The sequence below is a fragment of the Rana temporaria genome, chromosome 7, assembly GCF_905171775.1.
Source record: "Rana temporaria chromosome 7, aRanTem1.1, whole genome shotgun sequence".
NCBI lineage: Eukaryota > Metazoa > Chordata > Amphibia > Anura > Ranidae > Rana > Rana temporaria.
In genome coordinates, this window is record NC_053495.1 from 197,475,681 (window position 1) to 197,499,440 (window position 23,760).

The 23,760-nt window shown below is 47.6% G+C and overlaps 1 protein-coding gene across 1 annotated transcript in view; it reads right to left on the reverse strand.

Annotated features, from left to right (window-relative positions):
- Positions 1-23,760, reverse strand: part of CACHD1 (cache domain containing 1) — a 194,454-nt gene that overhangs the window by 82,589 nt on the left and 88,105 nt on the right. Inside the window, exon 4 of the mRNA XM_040360771.1 lies at positions 12,469-12,575. Coding sequence (XP_040216705.1) covers positions 12,469-12,575 — 107 coding nt within the window. The remainder of the gene's footprint in view (positions 1-12,468; positions 12,576-23,760) is intronic.

Here is a 23,760-nt window from a genome sequence, read left to right on the forward strand (position 1 = left end):
TGAGCCCAACTCACTCCTTCCCATTACATCCGGCCGGCTGTAGCCACTTGGAGACTTCCGTTCACTTGTACCGGCTCCTCTTCTGTACTGAAATGGCTTATTCTGGCATCTCCACCCACTGTGAGTTTCTTAGCAAGGTCCATAAAGACATGGATGACCTCGAAAGGTGTTCTATAAGGTTGAGGTCAGGACTCTGTGCAGGCCAGTCACGTTCCTCCACCCCAAACTCGCTGATCCATGTCTTTATGGACCTTGCTTTGTGCACTGGTCCAAATCATTTGGTGGAGGGGGGATTATGGTGTGGGGGTTTGTTTTTCAGGGGTTGGGCATGGCCACTTTATTCCAGTGAAGGGAACTCTTAAAGGGGTTTTCCAGCCATTTTTTAAGTTTATTAAAAGTCAGCAGCTACAAAAAGTGTAGCTGCTGGCTTTTAATAAACAGACACTTACCTGCTCCACGGCTCCAGCGACGCGCCGGCCGGGGCTCCGCTCCTCGCCCCCCCTCGCCGGCCGGCGTCTTCATTCCTAGTGTGGGCACCCGGCAGTGACAGCTTTCAGCTTCACGGCCGGGCACCCACTGCGCTTTCACGAGCGGCCCCTTCCTGTTCCAACATGACTGAGCACCAGTGCACAAAGAAAGGCCCATAAAGACATGGATGAGCGAGTTTGGGGTGGAGAAACTTGACTGGCCTCCACCGCTCAACCTGATCGAACACTTTGGGATGAATTAGAGTGGAGACTGTGAGCCAGGCCTTCTTGTCCAACATCAGTGCCTGACCTCACAAATGCTCTTCTGGAAGAATGGGTCAAACATTCACATAGACACTCCTAAACCTTGTGGACGGCCTTCCCAGAAGAGTTGAAGCTGCAAAGGGTGGGGACAACTCAATATTGAACCCTACGGACTTCTGATCACGCGTTCGAGGCATATTATCGTACGTTGTATCGTTCGCATAGAAGAATCCGTTCTTTTGTTTTGCAATCTCATATGTAGAGTTGTCCCGATACCAAGCATTTGCCCGAGTACTTTTACTCGGGCAAATGCTCCCGATGCTTCACCCGATACTTGTACTGTCAGCGGTGATCAGTGCGTGGGGAAGTTACAAGCACCGATCACCGCTGTATAGATTTAAAAGTAATTTCTCTGCTTCTCCCCCCCCCCCCCCCAGCTTTCAGCTGCTTTAAAAACAGCGGTGATCGGTGCTTGCAACTCCCCCACACACGATCACCGCTGACTTTCCGTTTTGCTGCAGTCTCCCTCCATGTCCCCCGCCGTGTTTCTCTCTCCCTCCGTGAATCCCTCCGTGTCCCCCGCCGTGTTTCTCTCTCCATCCGTGTCCCCCGCCGTGTTTCTCTCTCCCTCCGTGAATCCCTCCGTGTTTCCCCCGCCGTGTTTCTCTCTCCCTCCGTGAATCCCTCCGTGTCCCCCGCCGTGTTTCTCTCTCCATCCGTGTCCCCCGCCGTGTTTCTCTCTCCATCCGTGTCCCCCGCCGTGTTTCTCTCTCCATCCGTGTCCCCCGCCGTGTTTCTCTCTCCATCCGTGTCCCCCGCCGTGTTTCTCTCTCCATCCGTGTCCCCCGCCGTGTTTCTCTCTCCCTCCGTGAATCCCTCAGTGTCCCCCGCCGTGTTTCTCTCTCCCTCCGTGTCCCCCGCCGTGTTTCTCTCTCCCTCCGTGTCCCCCGCCGTGTTTCTCTCTCCCTCCGTGTCCCCCGCCGTGTTTCTCTCTCCCTCCGTGTCCCCCGCCGTGTTTCTCTCTCCCTCCGTGTCCCCCGCCGTGTTTCTCTCTCCATCCGTGTCCCCCGCCGTGTTTCTCTCTCCATCCGTGTCCCCCGCCGTGTTTCTCTCTCCCTCCGTGAATCCCGCCGTGTTTCTCTCTCCCTCCGTGAATCCCTCAGTGTCCCCCGCCGTGTTTCTCTCTCCCTCCGTGTCCCCCGCCGTGTTTCTCTCTCCCTCCGTGTCCCCCGCCGTGTTTCTCTCTCCCTCCGTGTCCCCCGCCGTGTTTCTCTCTCCCTCCGTGTCCCCCGCCGTGTTTCTCTCTCCCTCCGTGTCCCCCGCCGTGTTTCTCTCTCCCTCCGTGTCCCCCGCCGTGTTTCTCTCTCCCTCCGTGTCCCCCGCCGTGTTTCTCTCTCCCTCCGTGTCCCCCGCCGTGTTTCTCTCTCCCTCCGTGTCCCCCGCCGTGTTTCTCTCTCCCTCCGTGTCCCCCGCCGTGTTTCTCTCTCCCTCCGTGTCCCCCGCCGTGTTTCTCTCTCCCTCCGTGTCCCCCCCCGTGTTTCTCTCTCCCTCCGTGTCCCCCGCCGTGTTTCTCTCTCCCTCCGTGTCCCCCCCCGTGTTTCTCTGTCCCTCCGTGTATCACTCCGTGTCCCCCTCAGTGTTTCTCACCCCCTCCGCGCTCCTCCTCCACCCCCTGGCACTGTCAGGATGGAGAGCGGGGTAGGAGCCGGTAAATCCGGCTCCTTACCGCTCCGAATGGACAGAGTCAGTGATCACTGACTACAGAGTTCACATTCACACGATTGTGAAACTGTGACTACAATGTTTCAGTTTATGAATGAAGAGAAGCGGCTGTCTTCACTCCATTCATTTTCAGCGCAGTTGATGCTGCCGAGAAAGGGACTGGGGAACATGTGTCCCCAGTCCCTTTCTCTGTCTCAAAGGGGAGATGTCAGAGGTCTGTTAAGACCCCTGATATCTCATCAAACCCCCCCAACAGGGCTGAAAAAAATAAATTAAAAAAAAATTGTAAAAAAAATAAAATTTAAAAAAAATTAAAAACAAATTGTTAAAGATAAAAAAAAAAAAAAATACTGAAACATGTGCTGCTGTCACATGAGATTAAAAAAAAGTATCGGTATTCGGTATCGGCGAGTACTTGAAAAAAAGTATCGGTACTTGTCTTAAAAAAGTGGTATCGGGACAACCCTACTCATATGCATTGCCTGCACCCGTGGCTCTGGGAGAAGCAATTATTTTGAAGATTTCCACACCTGAGTGGCATCTTTCTCTTTGACTTTTGACAATATAGCGTATGCGTCTATGGGTGACAGAGGGTTCCGACAGCGTGGTCACAGCACAGAGACCAAGCTGCCAAAGACTGTTCAGGGCAGGTTATCCAATCATGTGACCAGTGACGGCCAATCACAGTGGTCACACGATTAGGTAGACCTTACTGCCCACAGGCATAATACCCCAGTTAAAAGGATACCGGGTTGGCAGAAAGGGGTTAATAATGTTTTATTGATTACAGAGCCGTATTCATTGGTGTTCTATAAATCTGCCTAGATGCTAGCCTTCAATTCTCTGAATATAGAAAACCTGTAAAATAATAATGATGAACACGACATGCATACATGAACATGGGTCTGATTGCGATATGACGTCATGGAAAGGAGATCTGTTTACTGAAGTGGAGACAGGGAACTGCGATCCATCACACAGAGCCATTAGTGGGAAACACCTCGGCTGTCTCCAGCTGTCAATGAAAAGCATTAAGACAAGTTATCAGCAGAACTGAGGAGAGATTCACTCGGCATCAAGTATCTCGGGGCATCTCCTTCAACAAATCACACGCTAGATAAACACAAGAGAATGCATTAGAGTCTCAATGACATTCACAGAGATCCTGGGATACAAGACTTCACATGCACACCTCTCCATCATATCTCCAGCATGGGGAGAAATGGGAAACCGTCCCCCAGGAGAGGGAAGAGAGAAGAACTCCGGCAAGCAATATTTAAATTGGACCTATCAGATATAAACTTTACCGGACACTTTATTAGGTACACCTACACAAATATCTAATCAGCCAATCACATGGCATCAACTCAAGGGGCTAGATTCAGATAGAATGGTCTATCTATGTGCCGGCGTAACGTATCTCAGATACGTTACGCCGCCGTAAATTTGGGCCCAAGTTCCGTATTCAGAAAGAACTTGTGCCCTTAGTTACGGAGGCGTAACGCATGTCGTCCGGCGTAAGCCCGCCTAATTCAAATGTGTTTGATGTGGGTGTGTTTTATTCAAATTCTCTGTGACCCCACGTATTTGACGTATTTCACGAACGGCGCATGCGCCGTCCGTGGAATATCCCAGTGTGCATTGCTCCAAAGTACGCTGCAAAGACGTATTAGTTTTCGACGTGAACGTAAATGTTCGCGAACGACTTACGCAAACAACGTAAAATCTTCAAAACTCGTCGCGGGAACGACGTCCATACTTAACATTAGCCAAGCCTCATATAGCAGGGGTAACTTTACGCCGGAAAAAGCCTAACGTAGACGACGTAAAAAAATGCACCGGCCGGACGTACGTTTCTGAATCGGCGTAAATACCTAATTAGCATATTTTTTGCGCAACTATACGGAAGCGCCACCTAGCGGCCAGCGTAAATATGCAGCCTAAGATACGACGGTAAGATAAGACACTTACGCCGGTCGGATCTTAGGGAAATCTATGTGTAAATGATTCTATGAATCAGGCGCATAGTTAGGACGGCCGGACTCAGAGATACGACGGCGTATCAGGAGATAGTGGTTAAACAACATGAAAGCATGGGTAAAGTAGTTATTCCTGTGCTACAGTGGAAACTATGTGTGCAGAGGGTAAAGGTGCGGCAACTACCCGTATGAGCCAACCACTACCCACAGTGAGACATGAAAAAAAAAAAATCTCAAGAGATGGTGTTGTGCTCCAATAGCATAGAATGATGTAATTGGTAAAATGTATAAATAACCAAAATAGTATAATTGATAAATTAATGTGCAAATAGACAAAGATAAAATCGCCATTAATGCCAAGATAAGGTGCATCCAAAAGGTGAACTGAATGAATGTGCAAACAGTGCAGATAAGGTGACTCAGGTGCATAAATAAAATCACAACGTGAAGATAATATATGCAGTCGCAGAGGAAATCGCAGGATGGTGTTATGCTCCAATCAAAATGAATGACTGGACATAACTGATATACAACAATGATGGAAGAATAGAGTGCAAATAAATACAAATGGGTGACTGTATAATGCGAGTAAAATCACATAGTATGAATGGTTGTTCAATTGTTACAAAGTGTAAATGGTGCAACTGCGACTCAGTCCAAGAGGTGATGCAATTTGATCAAAATTAAATTACAAGTAAAGTGCTGGGTGCTAAATGACATTAGCAGGTGGCAAGGTGACTTGCTCCCGCCAATCTAATACGACGACGCCCGCCGCCGGGGCCGAGTCATACATTTGCTGTCTATGGACGCAGAATGTATGAGGGGGGGGGGGGGGAGAGACCCCAGAAGTTGGTGTTTAAGTTGGTGTTTGGGACCACTCTGTGCAAAACGAGCTGCACAGTGGATATGTTTGCTGTTTTTTTGAGTGCATGTGATCGGGGGCCAATCAGTACTGTCCAGACAGAGTCAGGGGTCCTGCAGCCTCAGTCAGAGTAGAATGAAAACTCCTCACCAGACACTGATAGAGATCACAAGACTGCTATATACTGCTTTTTTTTCCTCTTTTCTTTAAAGTGTATTTTGTGCGTGTACTCGAGAGAGGAGCCGGACTGCAGGAGTTGGGAGTAGGCAGGCCTCCCCCAGAGGCAATCTGCCACCTTTCTCCATGCCCCGGGTGGCAATGGCGGGTGTGTGGGGGGGTCCTCCCACACAGCCCGCCCTACCTGCTCTGCTTTGAAGCCCAACGGGGCAGAGGGACTCCCTATAAGGGAGTGAGAGGATTTGCCCGCTCAACCAGCCCCGTTAGTCCTTCGCCTCTCTTTTTAGAGACCGCATGGTCAAAGTGCGTGCATGTTAACCCAATTTCGAGTGCGTGTAAGTGTGGTGTTTTTTTGTGAGAGGGGGGTGGGCGTACTAAGCGCAGGCTTACCTCGCATAGCACACCCACTGGGAGCCGGGCTGAGACCACCAAACTCAATTCACATGTAGCCGAGACCGGGATCCGAACCCCTAGCTGCAGAGGTGAATGGCTTGTCAGCGCAGTGCCAATTGCGTTGAGCCACCGCAGCTCCCGACTGCTATATACTGCTGATGAGAAAAGGTATTTAGCAGTTTATATTTACTAAAACGATTGCATTTCCATGTTCTGTGTACTGTGGGAGAGCAGATATAGCGAATGCAGGGTCCTGGGTTTCATAGCGCTTTAAGCAGCTTGCTTGGAGCTCAGCATTAACAAATAATAAATCTGTAAAATAAGCCTGCGTAGCCAATACCAGCACGCTATCCCACGTCTGGGAACGCACGCAGGGAAACGCCACAGCCGGGGTTATAGCCACAGCCTGTATTGTTCAAGCCTGAAATTAGCAGATTTACTAAACAAAGGCGGCAGCCTGAGCAGGGAACAGAATCTATTAGCAGGATTTAGCTGTAATCTCATCTTCTCTGTAGGTAAAAAGGAGATGAAAGGAGAATACAACACACAAAATAAGTCATGACAAATAGGAGGTGTAAATGTGGTTTATGGCAACGCTTTATAAATGCCATGCCTGGAATTACAATATGGCACTGGATGTGACAAACAATAAAAAAAAAATGTGGGCAAGACGGCCGTCATGCTGGAATCACAATAAACTGCATTCAGCCAATAAAATAACAGCTCTGTGCACATTCCCGGCACACCCCAACGCCGCAAGAAATTAACTTCCTTGTGAATGCGCAGGATTGACATCATTCCGGACCGGCCAATCAATATTGCCAAAGATTAGAAGAGGCTGGGTGAAGATGTCACCATTGGTGAGGTAATGAGGCGATGGCGAGTTCCGTTCTGCGTTTAGGCCCTTGTTCTCACCTGAGCGATGCTGCCGGGTCGCATTTTTTTTGGAGTGGCACCATTCATTTTGAATGAACCTTCCTCCACTCCACCGAAGCCCATGTACCAAATGTTGGCTCTGAGCCAGAAGAGTTTGGCGTTGCGTGTTTTGCCCCCTGATTTTCATGCGTTTTGTCACACTGCTAGCGACTCGCACATCTTGTTGCCATTCTGCCAGCGATTCCTCTAGACAAAACGTGTTATTAACTCTTGCAACGCAGGCACAGTGCCGGTGTGACACCTCCAGGTATTTTATTACCCCTTTCAGAAATCACAGTACTTCCTCTGACAAAGCCTTCATCTGGCTTTTCTCTCCAGAAGAATGGAGGCATCTTTGTTCAGCCTTCACCCAGGATCACCATTTACTTCCAATTTCAAGATGCCAACTCCGTGACACCATTATGTAATGCCTGTGCAAATTAACACTCTAGTCCCCTGGTGCCCAACTTTGACCCCTTGTCATTTTCTGGGCGGACCTCGGAGCCACTACAGATGCCAATCTGTGTTTGCCTGTTATAGCAGTAATATCTCTGCAGTCTCTGGCCATCTCTTGCATCGCCCCCGCAGTCTCTGGCCATCTCTTGCATCGCCCCCGCAGTCTCTGGCCATCTCTTGCATCGCCCCCGCAGTCTCTGGCCATCCCTTGCATCGCCCCCGCAGTCTCTGGCCATCCCTTGCATCGCCCCCGCAGTCTCTGAACATCCCTTGCATCGCGCCCGCAGTCTCTGAACATCCCTTGCATCGCGCCCGCAGTCTCTGAACATCCCTTGCATCGCGCCCGCAGTCTCTGACCATCCCTTGCATCGCGCTCGCAGTCTCTGACCATCCCTTGCATCGCGCTCGCAGTCTCTGACCATCCCTTGCATCGCGCTCGCAGTCTCTGACCATCCCTTGCATCGCGCTCGCAGTCTCTGACCATCCCTTGCATCGCGCTCGCAGTCTCTGACCATCCCTTGCATCGCCCCCGCAGTCTCTGACCATCCCTTGCATCGCCCCCGCAGTCTCTGGCCATCTCTTGCATCGCCCCCGCAGTCTCTGGCCATCTCTCGCATCGCCCCCGCAGTCTCTGGCCATCTCTCGCATCGCCCCCGCAGTCTCTGGCCATCTCTTGCATCGCCCCCGCAGTCTCTGGCCATCTCTTGCATCGCCCCCGCAGTCTCTGGCCATCTCTTGCATCGCCCCCGCAGTCTCTGGCCATCTCTTGCATCGCCCCCGCAGTCTCTGGCCATCTCTTGCATCGCCCCCGCAGTCTCTGGCCATCTCTTGCATCGCCCCCGCAGTCTCTGGCCATCTCTTGCATCGCCCCCGCAGTCTCTGGCCATCTCTTGCATCGCCCCCGCAGTCTCTGGCCATCTCTTGCATCGCCCCCGCAGTCTCTGGCCATCTCTTGCATCGCCCCCGCAGTCTCTGGCCATCTCTTGCATCGCCCCCGCAGTCTCTGGCCATCTCTTGCATCGCCCCCGCAGTCTCTGACCATCCCTTGCATTGCGCCCACAGTCTCTGACCATTCCTTGCATCGCGCCCGCAGTCTCTGACCATCTCTTATATCATGCAGATAGCCTTTGACTATATCCTGTTGTATGTTTGCTGTCTTGGACACCGAATAGTCACTGAGTTTTTTGTTGGCCCCTTTGGTGATGTTGGGGGCCGCACTGAGGCCACTCCATAATCAAGAAAGTCGACTATAACTTCTCTAATCCATTTTCTCCCTTCAGTTTTATTTTTTAATTTTTTTTATTTTTTTTCAGTATACAATGGTCAAATCACAAAGAGGATGTTTTAGTGGTTGCTATGGGCTCACGTGAAGTGACCACCATACTGCAGTTTCTCCAGCTGACAAAGAGAAATGACCCAGACACGATGTAGGGCACAATACCATCGCTACCGACTGTACTTACAGTTTTAGTGATAAGACTGCCAACCAAATTGCGAAGGTGAAATTCTCCCCGTTGGTGACAGACAGCAACAAATCTTTCCCTACTCAATTAAAAAAAAACTTGGCTGGAGTTCTACTCTATTACCAAAAAAAATAAAAAAAACAGTGGGCTGTTCTAGACAAAAGAAAAAAAACTTGAGCCGGGCCTCTGGGGCAGCTTGCAATGTTTATAAAAAAGTATTAATTTCCATGCGCTCCTCGACTCCTCCATCATCTCCCACTGAGCCGAATATGACCCCGGCAGAGATACACATTACTAATCCACCTTCTCTTTATTAAAGGCCCTCCATAAACATCATCAGTCACTTTATTTATAGAAGTGAAGTGTTTACACCCGAGATGAGTCCACTTTCTAGCTGCCTAAAAGACGGATTGAAGACATGAACTTTGGAACCCGTGGTTAAATTATAAACAGTCCCTAAGTGCCTGGAGCGCAGCCTCTAGACTCCGTAAACAGTCGCCGTGTAATGGCCTATAGTAGATGAACGTAATCCAAGATGGTGTACAGGCGAGGTTCATTGAGACACAATTCTTTTCAGAACACTGCAAGGATTTTTTTTGAATGCATAAAAAAAAGTTTTGGTGGAATTCCCAAATTATTTATGCTTTTTTTTTTTTCCAAAGGTGAAGAGCTACACAGAGCATGAAAGGAATATTAACCACTTCAGCTCCGGAAGGTTTTACCCCTTTCATGACCCGGCCATTTTTTTTACTATTCAGCACTGAATTACATTAACTGGCAATTTCTCAGCTGTACCCAAATGAAATATATATACATACGAGAGAGAGAGAGAGAGAGAGAGAGAGAGAGAGAGAGAGAGAGAGAGAGAGAGAGAGAGAGAGAGAGAGAGAGAGAGAGAGAGAGAGAGAGAGAGAGAGAGAGAGAGAGAGAGAGAGAGAGAGAGAGAGAGAGAGAGAGAGAGAGAGAGAGAGAGAGAGAGAGAGAGAGAGAGAGAGAGAGAGAGAGAGAGAGAGAGATTATATATAGATGTATATATAATATATAGATGTATATATATATATAGATGTATATATATATATATATATATATATATAGAGAGAGATAGATTATATAGATATATATATATATATAGATATATTTTTATATATATATCTAACAAAAATAAAGCTTTCTTTTGGTGGTATTTGGTCTCCTCTGTGTGTTTTATTGTTTGCTATATAAACCCAATAAAAAAAAAAAACTTTAAAAATGTTGAAGTTTTTTTTCTTCTTCTACTTTGATATAAAATATATCCAATAAAAATTGAATTTCTTCATAAATTTAGGCCAAAATGTATTCTGCTACCTCTGTTTAAAAAAAAAATATATAATAATAATAATAATAATAATAATAATAATAATAATAATAAGTGTATATTAAAGCGGGGGGTTCACCTGAAATTAATTTTTTTTTTAAAAGCCAGCAGCTACAAAATACTGCAGCTGCTGACTTTTAACCACTTAAGGACCGCTGCACGACGATATAAGGCGGCAGAATGGCATGGCTGGGCACATGCACGTGCAGAGGTCCACTTAAGGACCGCCGCAACACGATATACATCGGCAGAATGGAACGGCTGGGCACATGGATGTATATATATGTCCCCTTTAAGAGCCCAGCCACCGGCGCGCTCACGACCCAGTCCAAAGCTGCGGGACCCGATCGCCGCGGGTGTCCCGCGATCGGGTCACAGGAGCTGAAGAACGGGGAGAAGTGTGTGTAAACACACTTTCCCAGTTCTTCTCTGTGGCAATGTCAGCGATCGTCTGTTCCCTGATAAAGGGAACGTCGATCACTGACATCACACGTCCAGCATGGCCCCCCTACAGTTAGAAACACATGAGGTCACACTTAACCCCCTACAGCGTCCCCTAGTGGTTAACCCCGTCACTGCAATTGTCATTTTTAAAGTAAACAGTGCATTTTTATAGCACTTTTCGCTGTGAAAATAACAATGGTCCCAAAAATGTGTCAAAAAAGTGTCCGATGTGTCCGCCATAATGTTGTAAAAATTGTACCTTTACAACCCCTTTAATGCTACAACATATAAAGACATTTCAGACAATTGGGCTCTTAAAACCTTGTGGAAGACCCTTTTTTGTCCCAGTATGACTTTGCACAAAGCCAGCTTCATAAAGACAAGGTTTGAGGAGTCTGGTGTGGAGGAACTCACAAAGCCCTGACCTCAAGAGAAGGGCAACCAAACTGATAAGAGGCATGGAGGAGCTCAGCTATGAGGAAAGATTAGAGGAACTGATTCCCTCTTGAGAAGGAGATTAAGGGGGGGCAAGGTCACCCTGTATAAATAGATAAGGGGTCCCATATAGTGATCTTGGTGTTGAGTTATTCACTTTAAAGGTCATCACAGACAAGAGGGCACCCTTTACGTCTTGAGCAGGGGTGTCCTAACTTTTTTCAAAGAGGGCCAGATTTGATGAAGTGAACATGCGTGAGGGCCGACCATTTTGCTGACATTCTTTGAACCATTAAAAAAGTGTGTTTGCCCAAGCACTAATACACTGCCCAACAAGAATTATCTTGCCTTTGTGGCTGTGTGTGGTGAAGAAATGAGCTTGGGTGTGTTATTTAGGAGTTAAGTTTCAAGAAATAAAAATGTAAATAAAGAACTGTGAAGCAAAATGAGGGCCATTGCCCATTAATGCAGCCCAATCAGTGCCCATCTGTAGCCTCGCCATTGTCATGAATGCAGCCTCGCCATTGCCATGAATGCAGCCTCTATTGCCATGAATGCAGCCTCTATTGCCATGAATGCAGCCTCTATTGCCATGAATGCAGCCTCTATTGCCATGAATGCAGCCTGATCGATGCCCATCTGCAGCCTCGGAGGGGAGGGGGGGGCGGGACGAGCACCAACAGATTACATACAGGAGAATCTCCTGTTTACACAGCAGACTCTTTAATGTCCCGCCTCCTGTGATAGACAGAGGAGTCAACCAATGGCAGCCCAGGAGACAAGACTTCCTTTTACAGATGCCGCCGGGTAAACAGGAGATTCTGTTTGTTATGTATTTTTGTAACTTAATACTGAATAAAACATTTAACAGTGTTATTTCAGGAGATCATTTATAAGGGCGTGTTTAAGGGACGGGGCAAGGTGGGGTTTGGGTGGGGCAACAGGTGGCGAGTAACTCTTAAGGCCTGGCTAGTAGCTCAGGACCTGAAATTTTGAGGCCTGGTATAAGGTAATCACTGGCAGAAAAAAAAGTTAAAACAACAAAAAGGGCAGAAGATTTATTAGATGGAAAGATGAAAAAATGACTGAAGGTCCGCTTTAATTAGAGAGCCAACATACAAGTTCTTTCCTCTAAAACAAAGGTCTCTAAACTGTGACCCAAGGGCCAGATGTGGCCCTTTGCTTGCCTTTATCTGGCCCTTGGGTCACAATTCCTTCCACTGATATGAGGCACTTGTCCTTCCACTGACACCAACAATGGGGCACTATATCTTCCTCGATACCAATGATGGGATACTATTCCTCCTACTAAAAAGGGGAATACTCCTCTTATTGACCACCAACCCTGAGGCCATATTTATTCTCGCTCATGCCAGGCCCGTGACATTTTCTGCCCCTGCTGGCCACAATCTGGCTCTCCTAAAGTCTGAAAGACAATAAAGTGGCCCATTGTTTGAAAAGTTTGGAGATCCTGCTCTAAAACATGCACAGAATACATAACTTGCTCACTTGCAACATAAGCAATAATGATACGAACCGGAGTTTAGGTCCCTCCCAGGATTAAACGCTCGGCTGTTCACCGTCGTGGACAGTCTGTCGCAGCTGATAGTTCTGGAGACGTTGGTGTTGAAATTTCCATCGAAGCTGTAACAGACAAAAGACAGAAAAATTATTTAATACCCATTTCCCTCTAGATCTGATTTGGCATTAAAAAAAAAAAAAAAAAAAAAAAGAAGAAGAACAAGAGTTTGAGCTGAGCTCCAAATAAAAATAAAGTTTTAGGGGATACAGCACTGTCTAATCCAGGGGTCTTCAAACTACGGCCCTCCAGTTGTTCAGGAACTACAATTACCATCATGCCTAGTCATGTCTGTGAATGTCAGAGTTTTACAATGCCTCATGGGATGTGTAGTTCCGCAACAGCTGGAGAGCCGTAGTTTGAGGATCCCTGGATTAGACAGTGCTGTATCCCCTAAAACTTTACTCCGTCAAGTGGAACCGATTGCTCAGTGGGGGATCTCTCCGCTGATCTCTGCTGATCAGGGGATGACAAGTCCGTGTCTGCTCAGATATGCAAAGCAGACATGGACTCCAGCCTGTTCTGAGGGGGCAATCGGATGGAAATGGACCGCCTGTCCGTTTCCAGCTGTTGTGGAACTACATTTCCCATGAGGCATTGCAAGGCTGGCAGTTACAATTACTCCCAGAGGCATGATGGGACTGTAGTTCTACAACAGCTGGAGGGCCCCAGGTTGCCTACCCCTGCTCTAATGCATGGGTGCTTAACCTGTGGCACTACAGCTGTTGCGGAACTACAAGTCCCATCATGCCTCTGCCTTTGGGAGTCATACTTGTTACTGCCAGCCTTCCAATGCCTTGTGGGATTTGTAGTCCCGCAACAGCTGGAAGGTCACAGGTTTAGCGCCTATGCTCTAATGAAGAGTATTATTTTGTCTTGCAGATTACTTCACAAATCATCTCTTCAGTGAAGCCGCATACTACAAACAGCAATGATTTCCTGGCCTGTGGGAACAAAGCAGCGTCTACAACAGTAGAAGACCCTTATCCATTAAAAAAACTCCCGTTTTCTATTTACAGAATACAAGGCAGTCTATGATTGGAGGAGAGATCCCGTCTTTCATCTGACCCTCCTCTCCCCTTGTTCATTCACAGAACACCTTGCATTCTTTTTTTTTTTTTTTTCAGTTTTAGGTAGTGTGGAGAAAGTAGAACGAGGGGCAAGGGAGTAGTGGCTGAGGTTACCCCTATGTGGTCCCCACTCAGAAGGGTTTTCATGCTAGTGTGGAGAAAGGTCAGAACCTCTTAGGTTTTTAACAGTGGCGGCTGGTGCTCAATATTTTTTTGCGGGAGCGGCAAACAAACCCGGCCCCCTTATTCGCACTTCCATGTCCCCCCCCCCCCCCCCTACGATCCATGGCCATACCATAGGAGGAAGATGACGAGGTGGTGCTGGATCCTGGAAGCTGTAGAGGCTGTTGCTGCCCCTCTGCCCCTATACCTGCTGCAGCTTGCTGAGGGAAGAGCTGGGGCCGTTGCTTCTCCTCCCGGCCAAACAAGAAGCGGGTGCAGAGACCCAAATGGCCGGGAGTTCTAAGATTCCTTGGCCAATCGAGTATCAGGACCCGCTTACTGATGGACGGGAGGAGAAGTAGGAAGACATTAGCGAATATTAATTTGCTAATGTCACATGACTGGGTGGTCTCAGGGCGCAGTGCTCTGCGCCCCCGAGCCCACCCCTTTTGAAGCCAATTAAAGCCCCAGACTCTAATCATGTGCTTAAAAAGATAAAACTCCATTGGAATCCATGCGTCCAGTGCCCTGCATGCAGATTAGGGGCCGGGCGCATGGATTAGGGGGGGCGGCCGCCACTGAATTTTAATATAATCTGTGTCCCCACTGATATTTCCATACACTTTCACCAACACAACACAGCAATGGTGTCCCAGAAGGTAATAAAAACCTGACAAAAAATCTAACTTTTCCCCCACTCTCTTTCCCAAATGGAGATGGATCTGGCCTCTAAGCTATAGGAGCTGGTGAAAATTGTGTAAGGTCCCTTTCAGACGGGGCAGACTCCGTCAAGTGGAACAGATTGCTCAGTGAAGGGATCTCTCCGCTGATCAGGGGATGACAAGTCCGTGTCTGCTCAGCTATGTAAAGCAGACATGGACACAGCCTGCTGTTCTCTATGGGGCAATCGGATGGTCTGACGGTCATATAATCTGAACGACGGATGGCGAACGTATCACCGTCTGTTTTTAGCGGACGGGATCAGATACCTTTTAGTTTGAGAAGGGCTCAGCTCTCAACCACTTCCAACACCATGAAATCAAACCGATGACCCTTTTTCGAAAGAGAAGGCAGCTTTATAAGGCCCCTTTCACACTGGGGCGTTTTTTGGACATTTTTCAGGCGCTTTGGTGTTAAACAAAAGCGTCTGTAAAGCACCTAAAAGAAACCTCATCTGCAATCCCAATGTGAAAGCCCGAGTGCTTTCAGAGCCCTTTCACACTGCCAGTGCCCAAAAACGCTGGTAAAGCGCCATTAAGACCACTTTCACACTGGGGCATTTTTCAGGCGCTTTGGCGTTAAAAAAAGCTCCCTCAATGGGAAGGGGGCTTTAGGAGCCATGTATTCAACGCTCCTAAAGCGCTGCAAAGAAGCTGCTTGCAGGATTTTTTATTGACGCCCTGCCAGCGCAGCGCCTCAGTGTGAAAGCACTCTGGCTTTCACATTAGGATCGCAGATGAGGCTTCTTTCAGGCGCTTTTTTATAACGCCAAGACCACTTTCACAAAGGCGTTTTTCAGGCGCTTTAGTGTGAAAGCACTCAGGCTTTCACATTGGGATTGCAGATGCAGCTTCTTTCAGGCACTTTTTTTTTTTTTTTTTTTAACGCTAATGCGCCTAAAAAACGCCCCAGTGTATTTTGGTCCTGCCCTTGTCTGCGGAGTTTCTGGGGAGAGGTTCGCCGCGTGACTCAGAAATTTTCGGACCGCATGGTACCAGATGACCCAGCCTTCTTCCTCCTGCATGCCACAGATACGACGGCCCGTGTTTACAAAAAGTCGGTGGCGAGACACCTCCTGGACATAGCCAGAGCCCCCCCTTAACTGGAAGTCTCCCCACCCCCCGTCTGTCGCACAGTGGCTTCCAAGGGTGGATGAGGTTAGCAGAATGGAGGATTTGATCCTCTCAAGCCAACAAAGGCAGGAGGCTTACTCCAAGACGTGGCAACTATGGAACATTTTTAAATATTCCGATGAGGGACAAAGCCTCCAGGGAACAACCCCCGGCGGTCCTTGTGTGCCCGTGTTCGGGCATACACGCCCCACCTGGTCTCCCCCCCCCTCCCTTTGGGTGCCCACTCAGCACCACCTAGTACTTCCTTTTTCTTCCTACTTTACTGTCTTGTCTCTTTTTACCCTTCTTACGATATACAGGAAAATGAGATGAGGGGCTGGGCCCGCAGGGCGAAGGGGCGCAAATTTACGTGGCCTCCCGGGCGCTTTGTACCGGGTAGGGGACGGGGTTGGGTCTATAGCAGACTTGACAAGGCAATATCTCCCCGTAGGCATGTCGCCTGGGAGCCCCCGTTTCTTGCCCTGGCTGTGCTTTGCGCCAGTGGAGCCCCTGTCTTGTGATGTTATCAGTTGTATTGTTGTGAATGTAATGCATTACCATTTGTTGTAGCCCCTGTGGGCCGGCCTCTCGGTTATAAATAAAGAATAAAAAAAAAAAAAAAAAAACGCCCCAGTGTAAAAGGGGTCTAAAGGTTAGCTTTACACCAGCAAAAGAATGAAGCCAAAACTGACCAATGTATAAAGTATGGGTGAAAGGCCTGTGAAAAGATCTCTATGCTTTCATGTTCATAATTGTGCACATCCAAGAAGAGGGAACACATGGACCTGCACTAGTCTACTACAATACAAGTAAAAAACCCGAGCAGCTTCGCCAAAGCGTACAAAAAGTAACGCAGTTTCTTTTAGACATGGATGGTCCCAGCAGGGCTTAAAATGCACAGGGGGAGCAAACATGTAGTACAAAACGCCGCAGCGCAACGCCGTCAATTAGGAGAAAAGGCAACAAAGAACGAACAGCTTCAGACAGTCGAAAGTACACACCGTATAAAACACACGGCAGCTCAAAAACAAGAACATCTCGGAAGCTTCAAAGACGGCAGAAAACAGCATGGCGCTTCCCCTAAGAGTTAAAAATAACGGTGGAGAGGAGGGAAACAAATTTTCCTTGGCGAGCTAAATGACACTGACGACAAAGAACCGTGCAAAAAAAATAAAAAAAAAATATAATACAGCCTATCTGCCCGGGAAGGGCAAGAAAACACATATATAGAACTGTAATTGGTTTCTTCACCGACTTTCAAGAGATCAAAAAGCAGCCTGAAAATCATTTTCAAGGGAAGTTGCATTTAGAACAAGGAGGGGGAAAAAATGACGGGAGGGAGAAGAAATGGTGGAGGGGGGGAGAGAGAGAGAGAAAAGTGCCTTCTGGATTCAGTTTAATGAAGAACTGATCGAAAAAGTGCCTCCCAGGGGAGAAAACAGCACCGTGACGCCCACTTTGATCCGCTTCCCTCCGAGATGCCCCACTCCCCGGTAGCCTCCACCATGCTCAACTTGACTGACAGCTGCTCTGATGTAGTGCTGGCTTTGAACTTCAGAAACTTAATTCCCATCAGGCTGCAGTCATTTTCATCCCCCCTCCCCCCCCAACCAACCAGGATTTACAAGCTGGGAGATCGGCAGTGCGGAAGATGAAATGGGCTTGCAGGAGCCTTTGAATCTGAACATCAAGCCTGCGCTTCGCTTCGGCTGAGGGCTTTTTTTTTTTTATGTGGCCTTGGTTCACACCGTAAACCAGTGGATTTGGGTTTCGCAGTAAAGAAAAAAAAAATCTATTGCACAAAAAAATTTAATAAAATTAAAGACTGTTAAAGGGAAACAATAGTTTATATAGACGGAGGACATGTCCGAGTTCTAGCACCGACATGGAAGTCATTTCCTAGTAGATTTTTCATTTTGGGATTTCAGCTTCAATACCAAATGAGGAGAGGCACTAGGATTTATCTTTATGCAAGACAGTGCAATCAGTACCAAATGAGGACGGGTACAGGGGCAGACTGACCATTTGGGCACTCCCCGAGGGCTCCATGCCACAAGGGGGCCCTATCAGGGTTGCCACCCTCAGTAAAACCAGGGACAGTATGTAAAAATGTGTTTTTTTTTTTTTACATCTGTCCCTGAAATGTCCCTTACCGACATCCGTTTGGTCTAAAAATCTCAAGATTATAGCTGCCCGCCTCTCCAGTACCTTGTCAGTGTGTATGTGTATTCTGTGTGTATGTGTATTCTGTGTGTATGTGTATTCTGTGTGTATGTGTATTCTGTGTGTATGTGTATTCTGTGTGTATGTGTATTCTGTGTGCGTGTGTGTATTCTGTGTGCGTGTGTGTATTCTGTGTGCGTGTGTGTATTCTGTGTGCGTGTGTGCATTCTGTGTGCGTGTGTGCATTCTGTGTGCGTGTGTGCATTCTGTGTGCGTGTGTGCATTCTGTGTGCGTGTGTGCATTCTGTGTGCGTGTGTGCATTCTGTGTGCGTGTGTGCATTCTGTGTGCGTGTGTGCATTCTGTGTGCGTGTATTCTGTGTGCGTGTATTCTGTGTGCGTGTGTGTATTCTGTGTGCGTGTGTGTATTCTGTGTGCGTGTGTATATTCTGTGTGCGTGTGTATATTCTGTGTGCGTGTGTGTATATTCTGTGTGCGTGTGTGTATATTCTGTGTGCGTGTATTCTGTGTGCGTGTGTGTGTATTCTGTGCGTGTGTGTGTATTCTGTGTGTGTGTGTATATTCTGTGTGTGTGTGTATATTCTGTGTGTGTGTGTATTTTGTGTGTGTGTGTGTGTGTGTGTGTGTGTGTGTGGCCCCATAATCTATTGCCTGGGGGCCCCATAATATCCTATTGCCTTGGGACCCCATAATCGCCTATTGCCCGGGGGTCCCATGAGTTGTCAGTCCACCCCTGGACGGGTACTAATATTTAATATAATATACAGTAAAATCTTGGATTACAAGCGTAATTTGTTCCAGAAACCTGCTTGTAATCCAAAGCACTTGTATATCAAAGCAAATTTCCCCATAAGAAATAAAGGAAACTCAACAGATTCGTTCCACAACCATTTATTCATAAATCCTTCAGTTTATAGTCCATATACAAAGATTATAGCAATGTGATTGGTTGTGTAACCATAAAATGTCCCTCCACAAATGGAAACCTCCACAAGGGGATTAGAAGCAAAATCCAGCAGGAGCTCCAGAGTATAAAAGAGAAGAGAGGAGCTTCTAAGTGTAGCAATAAGTTGCTAAATGTTGTACCTTCATTAAATGTAACCATATTGCTACACTTAGGGGCACTCATCTCCTTTATACTCAGTTGTGACATGACGGTACTTGTATATCAAGATATCGCTTGTATATCAAGTCAAAATGTATTTAAAAATGTAGCTTGTCTGGTAAAACTAATTTCTATACAGTAAAACCTTGGTTTGAGAGCGTTTTGCAAGACAAGCAAAATGTTTTAATACATTTTGGACTTGCTATACAAGCGATGTCTTAATATACAAGTAACGTCATGTCACATCTGAGTATAAAAGAGAAGAGGCGCATCGAAGTGTAGCAATATGGTTACATTTAAAGAAGGTACAACATTTAGCAATTTACATGGTTGATGATTAACCACTTGCAGCCCGCCAATGACAAATTGACGTCGGCAAAGTGGTTGTAGAATCCTGACTGGACGTCATATGACGTCCTCCGGATTCTGAGCCGCTGCGCGCCCCCGGGGGCGCGCATCGCGGCGATCGTTGTTGCAGGGTGTCAGTCTGACACCCCGCAACACCGATCTAGGTAAAGAGTCTCTCACAAAGACTCTTTACCACGTCATCAGCCGTGTCCAATCACGGCTGATCACGATGTAAACAGGAAAAGGCGGTAATCGGCTTTTCCTCACTCGCGTCTGTCAGACGCGAGTAGAGGAGAGCCGATCGGCTGCTCCTGTGACGGGGGGGGGGGGGGGTTTGTGCTGACCGACTATCAGCACAGCCCCCCCGAGGATGCCCACTGGACCACCAGGGATGCCCACTGGACCACCAGGGATTAACAAAAATAAAGGTATACTACCCTAGACCACCAGGGATGAGGACACAAAAAATGGATGCCAATCAGTGCCGCAATGGATGCCAATCAGTGCCCACAATGGGCATCACTGATTGGCAGGCATTGTTTGGCATCCATTAGTACAACACATACAATAGTGCCCATCTATGCCCATCAGTGCCGCCTATCAGTGCCCACCCGTGCCGCCTATCAGTGCCCACCCGTGCCGCCCATCAGTGCCCACCCGTGCCCATCAATGCCACCACATCAGTGCCACCTCATCGGTGCCCATCAGTGCAGTACCATCAGTGCCCATCAGTGAAGGAGAAAACGTACTTATTTACAATGTTTTATAACAAAAAAACTTTTTCTAAATTTTCGGTCATTTTTTTATTTATTTTTTTGCAGAAAAATATCCCAGAGGTGATCAAATACCAACAAAAGAAAGCTCTATTTGTGGGAACAAAATGATAAAAATTTTGTTTAGGTACAGTGTAGCATGACCGCGCAATTGTCATTCAAAGTGCAACAGCGCTGAAAGCTAAAAATTGGTCTGGGCGGGAAGGTGTATAAGTGCCCGGTATGGAAGTGGTTAAAACAGGCACATCCAAGTATTAGTGGTGCAACGGATCGTCATTGATCCGTGATTCGTACAGATCAACATCTTCGGATCGGAGCACACGTGATCCGCAGGTAGTGTGAGCTCCGCTGCTGTTACTCCTTTTCCTACCATCCTGTCAGCATCCTGGCAGATTCTTGCCATCCACTTCATCCGGGGTTCCGCAGGGTCTCCTCCGCTTCCTTTGTGCCTGTCAGCCTACTAGAACGCCACCTGTGGCCGCTGACGTGCGGCCTCCCGGTCATGCATCGGCCTAGCTCCCGGAGCGGTGGCCATCTTGGCCCACCCGGTGACAGCCGCAACAAGCTTTCCTGGCCTTCCCGATTGCCTGGAGTTCGCTCCCCTCCTGGATCAGCCTCCGGAGTGCCTAAGAGCGCTCCCGCAGGACATCCGCAGCCTGCACCTGCCTTGGGAAAGGCCGCGGCGTCGGCCAGCCTACCTACTGGAGTGGCGGCCATCTTGCTCCACTCAGCAGCGGCCTAGGTGAGCTCCTCTGCCTTCCGACTGCCCAGTGTTCCGTCCTCCCCCTTTTTTTTTTTGCTGATCCGATCGTTCCGAACCGTGAGTTTTTTGGTCTGTTGCACCCCTACTAAATATGCAGGCATCCGGGGTAAAGCTGTCCACATAGACCATCCTCCGCACCGCCATCCCTTTCACGCTGCTCTCCACGAGCGGTTCAAGCCTCGCTTTCAGATTGCTCTACTGCAGGGTAGTCTTCCCGGTCATGATTGCAGACAGACAGCGGTGAGAGCCGGCGGTGAGGAGGACGGTCTATGTGGATAGCTTTACTCCGGATGCCTGCATACTTAGATGTGCCTCTTTTAATCTTCAACCATGCGTGTTGCTAAATGTTGCACCTTCATTAACCACTTAAGCCCCGGACCATATTGCTGCCTAAAGACCCAAGGTGCTTTTACAGTTCGGGACTGCATCGCTTTAACAGACAATTGCGCGGTCGTGCGACGTGGCTCCCAAACAAAATTGGCGTCCTTTTTTCCCCACAAATAGAGCTTTCTTTTGGTGGTATTTGATCACCTCTGCGGTTTTTATTTTTTGCGCTATAAACAAAAATAGAGCAACAATTTTGAAAAAAATGCAATATTTTTTACTTTTTGCTATAATAAATATCCCCCAAAAACATATATAAAAACATTTTTTTCCTCAGTTTAGGGCGATACGTATTCTTCTACCTTTTTTTGGTAAAAAAAAAAAATCGCAATAAGCGTTTATCGATTGGTTTGCGCAAAATTTATAACGTTTACAAAATAGGGGATAGTTTTATTGCATTTTTATTAATTTTTTTTTTTTTTTACTACTAATGGCGGCGATCAGCGATTTTTTTTCGTGACTGCGACATTATGGCGGACACTTCGGACAATTTTGACACATTTTTGGGACCATTGTCATTTTCACAGCAAAAAATTCATTTAAATTGCATTCTTTATTGTGAAAATGACAGTTGCAGTTTGGGAGTTAACCACAGGGGGGCGCTGTAGGAGTTAGTGTTCACTTAGTGTGTGTTTACAACTGTAGGGGGGTGTGGCTGTAGGACTGACGTCATCGATCGAGTCTCCCTACATAAGGGATCACTCGATCGATGCAGCGCCATAGTGAAGCACGGGGAAGCCGTGTTTACACACGGCTCTCCCCGTTCTTCAGCTAAGGGGAGCGATCGCGACTATAAACAAATAGCCGCGCCGTCGTCCCGGATCGCTCCCCGAGGGGACCCGACCGCCGCAAGTCGCGGGGGGGGGGGGGGGGTCCCGATCGGACCCCCGACCCACGTCTAGGCAGGGACGTACAGGTACGCCAATGTGCCTGTACGTGCCATTCTGCCGACGTATATGTACATGCGGCGGTCGGGAAGGGGTTAAATGTAACCATATTGCTACACTTAGAGGCGCCTCTCTTCTCTTTTATACTCTGGAGCTCCTGCTGGATTTTGATTCTAATCCCCTTGGGGAGGCTTCCATTTGTGGATGGACATTTTATGGTTACACAACCGATCACATTTCTATCATCTTTTTATATGGACTATAAACTGAAAGACCTATGAACAAAATGGTTTTTGGAAAAAATCATCTGAGTTTCTATTATTTCTTATGGGGAAATTTGCTTTGATATACAAGTGCTTTGGATTACAAGCATGTTCCCGGAACAAATCATGCTCGCAATCCAGGGTTTTACTGTATTTGTATTACCGGTATTTATTTTGTATTATTTTAGATATTTATCTATTGTTTTATATTTTGTATAGAAGGGGGCCCCTTCTGTCCGGGTGGGGGTCAGGGCTGCTGCCCCTTTTGCCCCCTTATAAATCTGGCACTGACTATATGCCAGGCAGAGCACTCAGCACCGATACCAAATATAAGTGCAGAAGTCTAGACATATGATCAGAGAGGGTTAAAAACCTCTGTCTCAGTGTAGTATATCAGCAACACACAGCTTATCTGGCCCCAATGAACAGAATGAAGGCCAGGAGGGGCCTCTGTATCAGGCAAGAGTAACAAGTCAACAATTACCAATTCATTATCTTGATAGGAACTTGGTACGGAAGCTGCGCTACCCTATTGCGTGTACCATAGGCATCTGTATATTTTAAAGTGCTAATAGTGCATTTACCGGTACAAATTGCAATAGGTGCAAAATTAGATCCAATGGGCCAGATTCACGTAGATCAGCGGATCTTTAGATCCGCTCGATCTACCCGATTTAAGATCCGCTCCCGCAAGTTTGAGAGGCAAGTGGGTAATTCACAAACCACTTACCTCCAAACTTGCGGCGGCGGATCGTAAATCCCCCAGCGGAATTCAAATTCCGCGGCTAGGGGGAGTGTACTATTTAAATCAGGCGCGTTCCCGCGCCGATTTAAATGAGCATGCGCCGTCCGCGGAATTTCCCAGCGTGCATTGCTCCCACTGACGTCGCTAGGACGTCAGTGGTTTCGACGCTTACCTAAATGACGTCCATCCGTATTCGAGAACGACTTACGCAAACGACGTTAAAAAATTTAAAATCGACGTGGGAACGACGGCTATACTTAACATTGGCTGCGCCTCATAGAAGCAGGGGTAAGTATACGCCGGGAAAGCCGCTACGGAAACGTCGTAAGAACACTGCGTCGGGTCCGCGTACGTTCGTGAATTCGCGTATCTCGCTGATTTACGTTGAATAATATGTAAATCAGCGGGAACGCCCCCGGCGCCATTTTCAAATTGAAAATAAGATCCGACAGTGTAACACAGTGTAACACTGTCGGATCTTAGCCATATCTATGCGTATCTGATTCTATGAATCAGGCGCATAGATACGACCAGTTTAAGTCAGAGATACGACGGCGTATCAGGAGATACACCGTCGTATCTCTTTGTGAATCTGGCCCAATGTGTGCAAAGTATACATAAAAGTGCCATCTAGTGCATAAAAAGTGCTTGTACATGAAATAAGTGACTATTTAATTATACAGGATTTATATAGCGCCAACAGTTTACGCAGCGCTTTACAACTTTAGGGCAGAC